General features: G+C 52.8%; 2 protein-coding genes across 2 annotated transcripts in view; both read right to left on the reverse strand.

Annotated features, from left to right (window-relative positions):
- flii (FLII actin remodeling protein) overlaps positions 1-2804 on the reverse strand; it is a 113173-nt gene extending 110369 nt beyond the window's left edge. Inside the window, 1 exon segment of the mRNA XM_065010891.1 lies at positions 2666-2804. Coding sequence (XP_064866963.1) covers positions 2666-2728 — 63 coding nt within the window. The 5' untranslated portion in view covers positions 2729-2804.
- A 622-nt stretch (positions 2805-3426) lies between these two features.
- The window catches only part of top3a (DNA topoisomerase III alpha), a 93089-nt gene continuing 81923 nt past the window's right edge, over positions 3427-14592 (reverse strand). Inside the window, exons 18-20 of the mRNA XM_065010893.1 lie at positions 7166-7314; positions 6547-7095; positions 3427-5086 (exon numbers count right to left, since the gene is read on the reverse strand). Of these exons, the coding sequence (XP_064866965.1) occupies positions 4929-5086; positions 6547-7095; positions 7166-7314 (856 nt within the window). The 3' untranslated portion in view covers positions 3427-4928. The remainder of the gene's footprint in view (positions 5087-6546; positions 7096-7165; positions 7315-14592) is intronic.

Raw genomic sequence — 14592 nt, forward strand, 5'->3', positions numbered from 1 at the left:
ACAGATCTGGGACAGACTAAACCCTAAAGAGTCAGCAGAACCACTACGTCTGGTTATCAACAGATCTGGGACAGACTAAACCCTAAAGAGTCAGCAGAACCACTACGTCTGGTTATCAACAGATCTGGGACAGACTAAACCCTAAAGAGTCAGCAGAACCACTACGTCTGGTTATCAACAGATCTGGGACAGACTAAACCCTAAAGAGTCAGCAGAACCACTATGTCTGGTTATCAACAGCACAGATCTGGGACAGACTAAACCCTAAAGAGTCAGCAGAACCACTACGTCTGGTTATCAACAGCACAGATCTGGGACAGACTAAACCCTAAAGAGTCAGCAGAACCACTACGTCTGGTTATCAACAGCACAGATCTGGGACAGACTAAACCCTAAAGAGTCAGCAGAACCACTACGTCTGGTTATCAACAGCACAGATCTGGGACAGACTAAACCCTAAAGAGTCAGCAGAACCACTACGTCTGGTTATCAACAGCACAGATCTGGGACAGACTAAACCCTAAAGAGTCAGCAGAACCACTACGTCTGGTTATCAACAGATCTGGGACAGACTAAACCCTAAAGAGTCAGCAGAACCACTACGTCTGGTTATCAACAGATCTGGGACAGACTAAACCCTAAAGAGTCAGCAGAACCACTACGTCTGGTTATCAACAGATCTGGGACAGACTAAACCCTAAAGAGTCAGCAGAACCACTACGTCTGGTTATCAACAGATCTGGGACAGACTAAACCCTAAAGAGTCAGCAGAACCACTACGTCTGGTTATCAACAGATCTGGGACAGACTAAACCCTAAAGAGTCAGCAGAACCACTACGTCTGGTTATCAACAGATCTGGGACAGACTAAACCCTAAAGAGTCAGCAGAACCACTACGTCTGGTTATCAACAGATCTGGGACAGACTAAACCCTAAAGAGTCAGCAGAACCACTACGTCTGGTTATCAACAGATCTGGGACAGACTAAACCCTAAAGAGTCAGCAGAACCACTACGTCTGGTTATCAACAGATCTGGGACAGACTAAACCCTAAAGAGTCAGCAGAACCACTACGTCTGGTTATCAACAGATCTGGGACAGACTAAACCCTAAAGAGTCAGCAGAACCACTACGTCTGGTTATCAACAGATCTGGGACAGACTAAACCCTAAAGAGTCAGCAGAAGCAGTAATTCTGGCAACTTAAAGAGACCCAACTACATTCACAGTATTATTTAGTCATGGAGCAGACGCTCTTCATCCACAGTAACCTGACAATTAGGGTTAAGTGCCTTGCTCAAGGGCATGTCGACATAATTGTTTTTAACCTCGTCGACTCCGGGGATATAAACCAGTGTGACCTTTCGGTTACTGGGCCAACGCTCTGGACAGCTCTAGGCTATTATCTGCCGCCCCGATTATCAGCAGAAAATCATGAGGTGTTGTTTGTAGAAATAGAGAGAGAGAGAAGCCAAGAATAACATGAAGTGAGGACGTTTGAATAGTATGACATCACAACACATGCTCAGAGCCTGGTGATGTCATCTTCCCCCTGGGTGACACATGGGGGAGGGAGGGGGGGCTAAACTAGACAAGCAGAAATACTTCTCAGCTGTGTTGTCTGACCGTGTTAACTACAGTCACACAGCTAGTTAGCTACAGTCCGACCAGTCACACAGCTAGTTAGCTACAGTCACAGCTAGTTAGCTACCGTCCGACCAGTCCCAGAGCTAGTTAGCTACAGTCCGACCAGTCACACAGCTAGTTAGCTACAGTCACAGCTAGTTAGCTACCGTCCGACCAGTCCCAGAGCTAGTTAGCTACAGTCCGACCAGTCACACAGCTAGTTAGCTACAGTCACAGCTAGTTAGCTACCGTCCGACCAGTCCCAGAGCTAGTTAGCTACAGTCCGACCAGTCACACAGCTAGTTAGCTACAGTCACAGCTAGTTAGCTACCGTCCGACCAGTCCCAGAGCTAGTTAGCTACAGTCCGACCAGTCACACAGCTAGTTAGCTACAGTCACAGCTAGTTAGCTACCGTCCGACCAGTCCCAGAGCTAGTTAGCTACAGTCTGACCAGTCCCACAGCTAGTTAGCTACAGTCCGACCAGTCACACAGCTAGTTAGCTACAGTCACACAGCTAGTTAGCTACAGTCCGACCAGTCACACAGCTAGTTAGCTACAGTCTGACCAGTCCCACAGCTAATTAGCTACAGTCTGACCAGTCCCACAGCTAGTTAGCTAGTCCCACAGCTAGTTAGCTACAGTCACACAGCTAGTTAGCTACAGTCCGACCAGTCCCACAGCTAGTTAGCTACAGTCCGACCAGTCCCACAGCTAGTTAGCTACAGTCCGACCAGTCCTACAGCTAGTTAGCTACAGTCCGACCAGTCCTACAGCTAGTTAGCTACAGTCCCACAGCTAGTTAGCTACAGTCCCACAGCTCGTTAGCTAGTCCCACAGCTAGTTAGCTACAGTCTGACCAGACACACAGCTAGTTAGCTAGTCAGCTACAGTCACACAGCTGGCTAACGCCCTGGTAGTGTTCCTGTTTTGGTTAGCACGTCGTTAGCTACCAGGCTGCTAACTAACTGCCTGTCGTTTACCCGTCACGAATAATGGTCAGGAAATGTAAAATATAACCGTGTTTGTTGTTGTCTTACTTTGAAGTCGTTTCCAGATAGGTCTACCCCCCGGATAAACGGAAGGACTCCGGTGGCAGCCATTTGTGCTTCGGGAAACCGTCCGTCCGTCGCTGGCGAGTCTCTGTTGGTGTTTGGTTTATCAGGCGGAGCGGAGACACTGGTTACCACAGCCACAAAGTCAGAAACAGCTATTTTATCTTCTTAAAATGGGATTTTAAAACTTACTCACACTGGGAATCTTACGCCTAAGATTATTAAATTAAGGCATATTTTTGTTTTCATAAATTTTTGCGATTATAGCCAACTATGTGGCAGTGGTAACTTTACTTTGTGGGTGTGGTAACTAGTGGAAACCCTGGTGAAGGATCATGCTTTTGTCAAATGAACGTAATATTTGACTTTTCGCAGCAGGTTTAGGATATATAAGTTACGGAAAAGGGTTAGCTAAAATGATCAACATTTGACAGAACAGCTGCTGGGACCGGAAACACCCTGGCGGCCTGGGAACGGAACAGCCCTCCCGGTGAGGCGCGCCCCGTTCAACCATAGAAACTTGACTAACGCGCTGAAGTCAATCAATCAATAATGAAGTGCTCACGATCAAATATATTCTACTTTCTCCTGTTCCTCTCTGCTATGATCTAATCAATAGAAACACCAGTTTCCAGTCCATTTCATTAGTTTTTACACAAGTCCTTCCTACTGTAACTTAGTAAATATTAATCAACACAAGGGAGATCTTTTAGAGGCACTCGTCAGACAGAATACAGGACACCAGGTTGCTGCGATCAGTGATTTTATATAAACATTCAAAAATACCAGTATTAATCTCCCCTTTCTGCCGTCTGTCTCCTCCCAGCTGGATTTACAATCCTATTCTTTATGTCAGTGTTACATATTGGGGACAAATTACCATTCAAATCCATTCTTTTATTTCTCTGTAAAATATTCATCTATTCTCCATGTCCTTTAAATGCAGTTTCTCTGTCAGAGGTCAGAGACACAGGCAGAATGAACCCCAGTCCCACTTCAGTCCTGTCCCAAATGAACCCAGTCCCACTCCTCTCCTGTCCCAAATGAACCCAGTCCCCTCTCCTGTCCCAAATGAACCCAGTCCCCTCCTGTCCCACTCCACTCCTGTCCCAAATGAACCCAGTCCCACTCTAGTCCTGTCCCAAATGAACCCAGTCCCACTCTAGTCCTGTCCCAAATGAACCCTGTCCCCTCCTGTCCCAAATGAACCCTGTCCCCTCCTGTCCCAAATGAACCCAGTTCCCTCCTGTCCCAAATGAACCCAGTCCCACTCCTCTCCTGTCCCAAATGAACCCAGTCCCACTCCACTCCTGTCCCAAATGAACCCAGTCCCACTCTAGTCCTGTCCCAAATGAACCCAGTCCCACTCCCCTCCTGTCCCAAATGAACCCCAGTCCACTCTAGTCCTGTCCCAAATGAACCCAGTCCCACTCCCCTCCTGTCCCAAATGAACCCAGTCCCACTCCTCTCCTGTCCCAAATTAACCCAGTCCCACTCCACTCCTGTCCCAAATGAACCCCAGTCCCACTCTAGTCCTGTCCCAAATGAACCCAGTCCCACTCCCCTCCTGTCCCAAATGAACCCAGTCCCACTCCACTCATGTCCCAAATGAACCCCAGTCCCACTCTAGTCCTGTCCCAAATGAACCCAGTCCCACTCCCCTCCTGTCCCAAATGAACCCCAGTCCCACTCTAGTCCTGTCCCAAATGAACCCAGTCCCACTCCTCTCCTGTCCCAAATGAACCCCAGTCCCACTCTAGTCCTGTCCCAAATGAACCCAGTCCCACTCCCCTCCTGTCCCAAATGAACCCCAGTCCCACTCCTCTCCTGTCCCAAATGAACCCAGTCCCACTCCTCTCCTGTCCCAAATGAACCCCAGTCCCACTCTAGTCCTGTCCCAAATGAACCCCAGTCCCACTCCTCTCCTGTCCCAAATGAACCCAGTCCCACTCCACTCCTGTCCCAAATGAACCCCAGTCCCACTCTAGTCCTGTCCCAAATGAACCCAGTCCCACTCCACTCCTGTCCCAAATGAACCCTGGTTTAACACCTCTAGAAGCTGACCTCTGGTCCGTCTGGGATCCCCTCCCGATGTTTAGGGTTAAGGGTCGAGTTGAAGGTAAAACTGATTCTAGTTCTGTGTGTTTATATCAAAAACGTCAACCGCTTGAGCTTCCTGATCACATCGGAGTTCAGAGGTCGGGGACCAGGTCACACGGGGGGGTCAGAGCATCTCAGGGGTTAAAGGTCAGCGCTGAGGGCAGGTGACACGTGTGTGTCCAGGCATGTGACAGATGCCACAGGTACGGGGCTTCCTGGTAGCGGGGGGTTTGGTGGTGGGGGGGGCTCCTCCTCCCCCAGTCTCCCTCCCCCTCTTCCCCCAGTCTCCCCCTCCAGAACCTGAACCTGGTAGAGACACAGACACAGGGTTAGCAATGGGGGGTGGGTGTATGTGTGTGTTACATTGTGTGTGCGTTACAGTGTGTTACAGTGTGTGTGTGTTACAGTGTGTGTGTGTGTTATAGTGTGTGTGTGTTACATTGTGTGTGTGTGTTATAGTGTGTGTGTGTTACAGTGTGTGTGTGTTACAGTGTGTGTGTGTGTTACAGTGTGTGTGTGTTATAGTGTGTGTGTGTTACATTGTGTGTGTGTTACAGTGTGTTACAGTGTGTGTGTGTTACAGTGTGTGTGTGTGTGTGTGTGTGTGTTATAATGTGTGTGTGTGTGTTATAGTGTGTGTGTGTGTTATAGTGTGTTACAGTGTGTGTGTTATAGTGTGTGTGTGTTACAGTGTGTGTGTGTTATAGTGTGTGTGTGTTACAGCGTGTGTGTTACAGTGTGTTACAGTGTGTGTGTGTGTGTTATAGTGTGTGTGTGTTACAGTGTGTGTGTGTGTTACAGTGTGTGTGTGTTATAGTGTGTGTGTGTTACAGTGTGTTACAGTGTGTGTGTGTTACAGTGTGTGTGTGTGTTATAGTGTGTGTGTGTGTGTTATAGTGTGTGTGTGTGTTATAGTGTGTTACAGTGTGTGTGTGTTACAGTGTGTGTGTGTTACAGTGTGTGTGTGTTATAGTGTGTGTGTGTTATAGTGTGTGTGTGTTACAGTGTGTGTGTGTTACAGTGTGTGTGTGTTACAGTGTGTTATAGTGTGTGTGTGTTACAGTGTGTGTGTGTTATAGTGTGTGTGTGTTATAGTGTGTGTGTATTACAGTGTGTGTGTGTGTGTGTGTGTGTTACAGTGTGTTACAGTGTGTGTGTGTGTTACAGTGTGTGTGTGTTACAGTGTGTGTGTTACAGTGTGTGTGTGTTACAGTGTGTGTGTGTGTTACAGTGTGTGTGTGTTACAGTGTGTGTGTTACAGTGTGTGTGTTGTTAGTGTGTGTGTGTGTTACAGTGTGTGTGTGTGTTACAGTGTGTGTGTGTTATAGTGTGTGTGGGTTACATTGTGTGTGTGTTACAGTGTGTGTGTGTGTTACAGTGTGTGTGTGTGTTACAGTGTGTGTGTGTGTTACAGTGTGTGTGTGTGTGTTACAGTGTGTGTGTGTGTGTGTGTGTGTGTGTGTTACAGTGTGTGTGTGTTACAGTGTGTGTGTGTGTGTTACAGTGTGTGTGTGTGTGTGTGTGTTACAGTGTGTGTGTGTGTGTTACAGTGTGTGTGTGTGTTACAGTGTGTGTGTGTGTTACAGTGTGTGTGTGTGTGTGTGTTATAGTGTGTGTGTGTTATAGTGTGTGTGTGTGTGTGTGTTACAGTGTGTGTGTGTGTGTTATAGTGTGTGTGTGTTATAGTGTGTGTGTGTGTTATAGTGTGTGTGTGTGTGTTACAGTGTGTGTGTGTTACAGTGTGTGTGTGTGTGTGTGTGTGTTACCTGGTGGTGGGATGTTCTCGTCAGCCCAGAGGAAGAATCCACACTGTTGATCTCTGGGCTTCCCACAGATATGGAACAATCTTCCTCTGTTAGGTCCTTCCTTCTGCACTGTCCTCTGAACCGCTAGCTCACTGCAGTTACAAACCACCTCCCCCACGGAGGTCCCGGGGGGCTGGTGTGGCCTGCTGGGTGGCGCCCCCCGGGGGCCCGGAGGGTAAACGTCAGTGTCGGTCCACAGGAAGAAGTTACAGCCTCCGGAGGAACACTTATAGAACCGTCTGCCCTGGTTAGGACCGTCTTTCTTCACGGTGAGGAGGACCGCCTCCGACCCGCAGTTACACACTGTGACGTCACCACCTCTGGGGTCAGGGGGTGGGGCCTGGGGGTCAGGGCGAGGGGGCCAGGACGAGGAGGGTGGGTTGGGGGCTTGGGGAGACAGGGGGTCCGGTCTGGGGGCTGGGCGAGGTCTAGGCTGATTGGTTGCAGTGTCTCCCCTTCCTCCTCCTCCTCTTCCTCCCCCAGCTGCTCCTCCTCCTCTTCCTCCCCCAGCTGCTCCTCCTCCTCTTCCTCCCCCAGCTCCTCCTCTTCCTCCCCCAGCTCCCCCTCTTCCTCCCCCAGCTCCTCCTCCTCCTCCCGCCACCCCCTCCACCCATTCTGAGGTATTTGAGGTTGAGCACCTCCCTCAGTGTCTCGTCACACCCGATGCAGCCCACAAACTCCAGCGGCATCATGGGAGGGAGGCTGCCTCGTCGGAACTTCAACTTTAACCTGCAGAGGAAGACACAGGAGGAGTCATGTAGAGTCCCTGACCCTAACCACACCCAGGAGGAGTCATGTAGAGTCCCTGACCCTAACCACACCCAGGAGGAGTCATGTAGAGTCCCTGACCCTAACCACACCCAGGAGGAGTCATGTAGAGTCCCTGACCCTAACCACACCCAGGAGGAGTCATGTAGAGTCCCTGACCCTAACCACACCCAGGAGGAGTCATGTAGAGTCCCTGACCCTAACCACACCCAGGAGGAGTCATGTAGAGTCCCTGACCCTAACCACACCCAGGAGGAGTCATGTAGAGTCCCTGACCCTAACCACACCCAGGAGGAGTCATGTAGAGTCCCTGACCCTAACCACACCCAGGAGGAGTCATGTAGAGTCCCTGACCCTAACAACACCCAGGAGGAGTCATGTAGAGTCCCTGACCCTAACCACACCCAGGAGGAGTCATGTAGAGTCCCTGACCCTAACCACACCCAGGGGGCGGAAGAGACAGGAGGAGTCATGTAGAGTCCCTGACCCTAACCACACCCAGGAGGAGTCATGTAGAGTCCCTAACCCTAACCACACCCAGGGGGAGTCATGTAGAGTCCCTGACCCTAACCACACCCAGGAGGAGTCATGTAGAGTCCCTGACCCTAACCACACCCAGGAGGAGTCATGTAGAGTCCCTGACCCTAACCACACCCAGGAGGAGTCATGTAGAGTCCCTAACCCTAACCACACCCAGGAGGAGTCATGTAGAGTCCCTAACCCTAACCACACCCAGGAGGAGTCATGTAGAGTCCCTGACCCTAACCACACCCAGGAGGAGTCATGTAGAGTCCCTGACCCTAACCACACCCAGGAGGAGTCATGTAGAGTCCCTGACCCTAACCACACCCAGGGGGAGTCAAGTATAGTCCCTGACCCTAACAACACCCAGGGGGAGTCATGTAGAGTCCCTGACCCTAACCACACCCAGGAGGAGTCATGTAGAGTCCCTGACCCTAACCACACCCAGGAGGAGTCATGTAGAGTCCCTGACCCTAACCACACCCAGGAGGAGTCATGTAGAGTCCCTGACCCTAACCACACCCAGGGGGCGGAAGAGACAGGAGGAGTCATGTAGAGTCCCTGACCCTAACCACACCCAGGAGGAGTCATGTAGAGTCCCTAACCCTAACCACACCCAGGGGGAGTCATGTAGAGTCCCTGACCCTAACCACACCCAGGGGGAGTCATGTAGAGTCCCTGACCCTAACCACACCCAGGAGGAGTCATGTAGAGTCCCTAACCCTAACCACACCCAGGAGGAGTCATGTAGAGTCCCTAACCCTAACCACACCCAGGAGGAGTCATGTAGAGTCCCTAACCCTAACCACACCCAGGAGGAGTCATGTAGAGTCCCTAACCCTAACCACACCCAGGAGGAGTCATGTAGAGTCCCTGACCCTAACCACACCCAGGGGGAGTCATGTAGAGTCCCTAACCCTAACCACACCCAGGGGGAGTCATGTAGAGTCCCTGACCCTAACCACACCCAGGAGGAGTCATGTAGAGTCCCTGACCCTAACCACACCCAGGAGGAGTCATGTAGAGTCCCTGACCCTAACCACACCCAGGAGGAGTCATGTAGAGTCCCTGACCCTAACCACACCCAGGAGGAGTCATGTAGAGTCCCTAACCCTAACCACACCCAGGAAGAGACAGGAGGAGTCATGTAGAGTCCCTAACCCTAACCACACCCAGGGGGCGGAAGAGACAGGAGGAGTCATGTAGAGTCCCTGACCCTAACCACACCCAGGGGGAGTCATGTAGAGTCCCTGACCCTAACCACACCCAGGAGGAGTCATGTAGAGTCCCTGACCCTAACCACACCCAGGAGGAGTCATGTAGAGTCCCTAACCCTAACCACACCCAGGGGGCGGAAGAGACAGGAGGAGTCATGTAGAGTCCCTAACCCTAACCACACCCAGGGGGCGGAAGAGACAGGAGGAGTCATGTAGAGTCCCTGACCCTAACCACACCCAGGGGGAGTCATGTAGAGTCCCTGACCCTAACCACACCCAGGAGGAGTCATGTAGAGTCCCTGACCCTAACCACACCCAGGAGGAGTCATGTAGAGTCCCTGACCCTAACCACACCCAGGAGGAGTCATGTAGAGTCCCTGACCCTAACCACACCCAGGAGGAGTCATGTAGAGTCCCTGACCCTAACCACACCCAGGAGGAGTCATGTAGAGTCCCTGACCCTAACCACACCCAGGAGGAGTCATGTAGAGTCCCTGACCCTAACCACACCCAGGAGGAGTCATGTAGAGTCCCTGACCCTAACCACACCCAGGAGGAGTCATGTAGAGTCCCTGACCCTAACCACACCCAGGAGGAGTCATGTAGAGTCCCTGACCCTAACCACACCCAGGAGGAGTCATGTAGAGTCCCTGACCCTAACCACACCCAGGAGGAGTCATGTAGAGTCCCTGACCCTAACCACACCCAGGAGGAGTCATGTAGAGGACCCTAACCACACCCAGGAGGAGTCATGTAGAGTCCCTGACCCTAACCACACCCAGGAGGAGTCTAGAGTCCCTGACCCTAACCACACCCAGGAGGAGTCATGTAGAGTCCCTGACCCTAACCACACCCAGGAGGAGTCATGTAGAGTCCCTGACCCTAACCACACCCAGGAGGAGTCATGTAGAGTCCCTACCCTAACCACACCCAGGAGGAGTCATGTAGAGTCCCTAACCCTAACCACACCCAGGAGGAGTCATGTAGAGTCCCTACCCTAACCACACCCAGGAGGAGTCATGTAGAGTCCCTGACCCTAACCACACCCAGGAGGAGTCATGTAGAGTCCCTGACCCTAACCACACCCAGGAGGAGTCATGTAGAGTCCCTACCCTAACCACACCCAGGAGGAGTCATGTAGAGTCCCTGACCCTAACCACACCCAGGAGGAGTCATGTAGAGTCCCTGACCCTAACCACACCCAGGAGGAGTCATGTAGAGTCCCTGACCCTAACCACCCAGGGGGCGGAAGAGACAGGAGGAGTCATGTAGAGTCCCTGACCCTAACCACACCCAGGAGGAGTCATGTAGAGTCCCTACCCTAACCACACCCAGGAGGAGTCATGTAGAGTCCCTGACCCTAACCACACCCAGGAGGAGTCATGTAGAGTCCCTGACCCTAACCACACCCAGGAGGAGTCATGTAGAGTCCCTGACCCTAACCACACCCAGGAGGAGTCATGTAGAGTCCCTGACCCTAACCACACCCAGGGGGAGTCATGTAGAGTCCCTGACCCTAACCACACCCAGGAGGAGTCATGTAGAGTCCCTGACCCTAACCACACCCAGGAGGAGTCATGTAGAGTCCCTGACCCTAACCACACCCAGGGGGCGGAAGAGACAGGAGGAGTCATGTAGAGTCCCTGACCCTAACCACACCCAGGGGCGGAAGAGACAGGAGGAGTCATGTAGAGTCCCTGACCCTAACCACACCCAGGGGGAGTCATGTAGAGTCCCTGACCCTAACCACACCCAGGAGGAGTCATGTAGAGTCCCTAACCCTAACCACACCCAGGAGGAGTCATGTAGAGTCCCTACCCTAACCACACCCAGGAGGAGTCATGTAGAGTCCCTGACCCTAACCACACCCAGGAGGAGTCATGTAGAGTCCCTGACCCTAACCACACCCAGGAGGAGTCATGTAGAGTCCCTACCCCTAACCACACCCAGGAGGAGTCATGTAGAGTCCCTAACCCTAACCACACCCAGGAGGAGTCATGTAGAGTCCCTAACCCTAACCACACCCAGGAGGAGTCATGTAGAGTCCCTAACCCTATAACCACACCCAGGAGGAGTCATGTAGAGTCCCTGACCCTAACCACACCCAGGAGGAGTCATGTAGAGTCCCTGACCCTAACCACACCCAGGAGGAGTCATGTAGAGTCCCTAACCCTAACCACACCCAGGAGGAGTCATGTAGAGTCCCTAACCCTAACCACACCCAGGAGGAGTCATGTAGAGTCCCTGACCCTAACCACACCCAGGGGGCGGAAGAGACAGGAGGAGTCATGTAGAGTCCCTAACCCTAACCACACCCAGGGGGAGTCATGTAGAGTCCCTGACCCTAACCACACCCAGGAGGAGTCATGTAGAGTCCCTGACCCTAACCACACCCAGGAGGAGTCATGTAGAGTCCCTGACCCTAACCACACCCAGGAGGAGTCATGTAGAGTCCCTGACCCTAACCACACCCAGGGGGCGGAAGAGACAGGAGGAGTCATGTAGAGTCCCTGACCCTAACCACACCCAGGAGGAGTCATGTAGAGTCCCTGACCCTAACCACACCCAGGGGGCGGAAGAGACAGGAGGAGTCATGTAGAGTCCCTAACCCTAACCACACCCAGGGGGCGGAAGAGACAGGAGGAGTCATGTAGAGTCCCTGACCCTAACCACACCCAGGGGGAGTCATGTAGAGTCCCTGACCCTAACCACACCCAGGAGGAGTCATGTAGAGTCCCTGACCCTAACCACACCCAGGAGGAGTCATGTAGAGTCCCTAACCCTAACCACACCCAGGGGGCGGAAGAGACAGGAGGAGTCATGTAGAGTCCCTAACCCTAACCACACCCAGGGGGCGGAAGAGACAGGAGGAGTCATGTAGAGTCCCTGACCCTAACCACACCCAGGGGGAGTCATGTAGAGTCCCTGACCCTAACCACACCCAGGAGGAGTCATGTAGAGTCCCTGACCCTAACCACACCCAGGAGGAGTCATGTAGAGTCCCTGACCCTAACCACACCCAGGAGGAGTCACCACACCCAGGAGAGTCCCTGACCCTAACCACACCCAGGAGGAGTCATGTAGAGTCCCTGACCCTAACCACACCCAGGAGGAGTCATGTAGAGTCCCTGACCCTAACCACACCCAGGAGGAGTCATGTAGAGTCCCTGACCCTAACCACACCCAGGAGGAGTCATGTAGAGTCCCTGACCCTAACCACACCCAGGAGGAGTCATGTAGAGTCCCTGACCCTAACCACACCCAGGAGGAGTCATGTAGAGTCCCTGACCCTAACCACACCCAGGAGGAGTCATGTAGAGTCCCTGACCCTAACCACACCCAGGAGGAGTCATGTAGAGTCCCTGACCCTAACCACACCCAGGAGGAGTCATGTAGAGTCCCTGACCCTAACCACACCCAGGAGGAGTCATGTAGAGTCCCTGACCCTAACCACACCCAGGAGGAGTCATGTAGAGTCCCTGACCCTAACCACACCCAGGAGGAGTCATGTAGAGTCCCTGACCCTAACCACACCCAGGAGGAGTCAAGAGTCCCTGACCCTAACCACACCCAGGAGGAGTCATGTAGAGTCCCTGACCCTAACCACACCCAGGAGGAGTCTAGAGTCCCTACCCTAACCACACCCAGGAGGAGTCATGTAGAGTCCCTGACCCTAACCACACCCAGGAGGAGTCATGAGTAGAGTCCCTGACCCTAACCACACCCAGGAGGAGTCATGTAGAGTCCCTGACCCTAACCACACCCAGGAGGAGTCATGTAGAGTCCCTGACCCTAACCACACCCAGGAGGAGTCATGTAGAGTCCCTGACCCTAACCACACCCAGGGGGCGGAAGAGACAGGAGGAGTCATGTAGAGTCCCTGACCCTAACCACACCCAGGAGGAGTCATGTAGAGTCCCTACCCCTAACCACACCCAGGAGGAGTCATGTAGAGTCCCTGACCCTAACCACACCCAGGAGGAGTCATGTAGAGTCCCTGACCCTAACCACACCCAGGAGGAGTCATGTAGAGTCCCTGACCCTAACCACACCCAGGATGAGTCATGTAGAGTCCCTGACCCTAACATTTACATTTACATTTAAGTCATTTAGCAGACGCTCTTATCCAGAGCGACTTGGCCTAACCACACCCAGGGGGAGTCATGTAGAGTCCCTGACCCTAACCACACCCAGGAGGAGTCATGTAGAGTCCCTGACCCTAACCACACCCAGGAGGAGTCATGTAGAGTCCCTGACCCTAACCACACCCAGGGGGCGGAAGAGACAGGAGGAGTCATGTAGAGTCCCTGACCCTAACCACACCCAGGGGGCGGAAGAGACAGGAGGAGTCATGTAGAGTCCCTGACCCTAACCACACCCAGGGGGAGTCATGTAGAGTCCCTGACCCTAACCACACCCAGGAGGAGTCATGTAGAGTCCCTAACCCTAACCACACCCAGGAGGAGTCATGTAGAGTCCCTACCCCTAACCACACCCAGGAGGAGTCATGTAGAGTCCCTGACCCTAACCACACCCAGGAGGAGTCATGTAGAGTCCCTGACCCTAACCACACCCAGGAGGAGTCATGTAGAGTCCCTACCCCTAACCACACCCAGGAGGAGTCATGTAGAGTCCCTAACCCTAACCACACCCAGGAGGAGTCATGTAGAGTCCCTAACCCTAACCACACCCAGGAGGAGTCATGTAGAGTCCCTAACCCTAACCACACCCAGGAGGAGTCATGTAGAGTCCCTGACCCTAACCACACCCAGGAGGAGTCATGTAGAGTCCCTGACCCTAACCACACCCAGGAGGAGTCATGTAGAGTCCCTGACCCTAACCACACCCAGGAGGAGTCATGTAGAGTCCCTGACCCTAACCACACCCAGGAGGAGTCATGTAGAGTCCCTACCCCTAACCACACCCAGGAGGAGTCATGTAGAGTCCCTGACCCTAACCACACCCAGGAGGAGTCATGTAGAGTCCCTGACCCTAACCACACCCAGGAGGAGTCATGTAGAGTCCCTACCCCTAACCACACCCAGGAGGAGTCATGTAGAGTCCCTGACCCTAACCACACCCAGGAGGAGTCATGTAGAGTCCCTGACCCTAACCACACCCAGGAGGAGTCATGTAGAGTCCCTGACCCTAACCACACCCAGGGGGCGGAAGAGACAGGAGGAGTCATGTAGAGTCCCTGACCCTAACCACACCCAGGAGGAGTCATGTAGAGTCCCTACCCCTAACCACACCCAGGAGGAGTCATGTAGAGTCCCTGACCCTAACCACACCCAGGAGGAGTCATGTAGAGTCCCTGACCCTAACCACACCCAGGAGGAGTCATGTAGAGTCCCTGACCCTAACCACACCCAGGATGAGTCATGTAGAGTCCCTGACCCTAACCACACCCAGGGGGAGTCATGTAGAGTCCCTGACCCTAACCACACCCAGGAGGAGTCATGTAGAGTCCCTGACCCTAACCACACCCAGGAGGAGTCAT

This window comes from Oncorhynchus nerka, linkage group LG26 (genome assembly GCF_034236695.1).
Source record: "Oncorhynchus nerka isolate Pitt River linkage group LG26, Oner_Uvic_2.0, whole genome shotgun sequence".
In the NCBI taxonomy this organism is placed as follows: Eukaryota; Metazoa; Chordata; class Actinopteri; order Salmoniformes; family Salmonidae; genus Oncorhynchus; species Oncorhynchus nerka.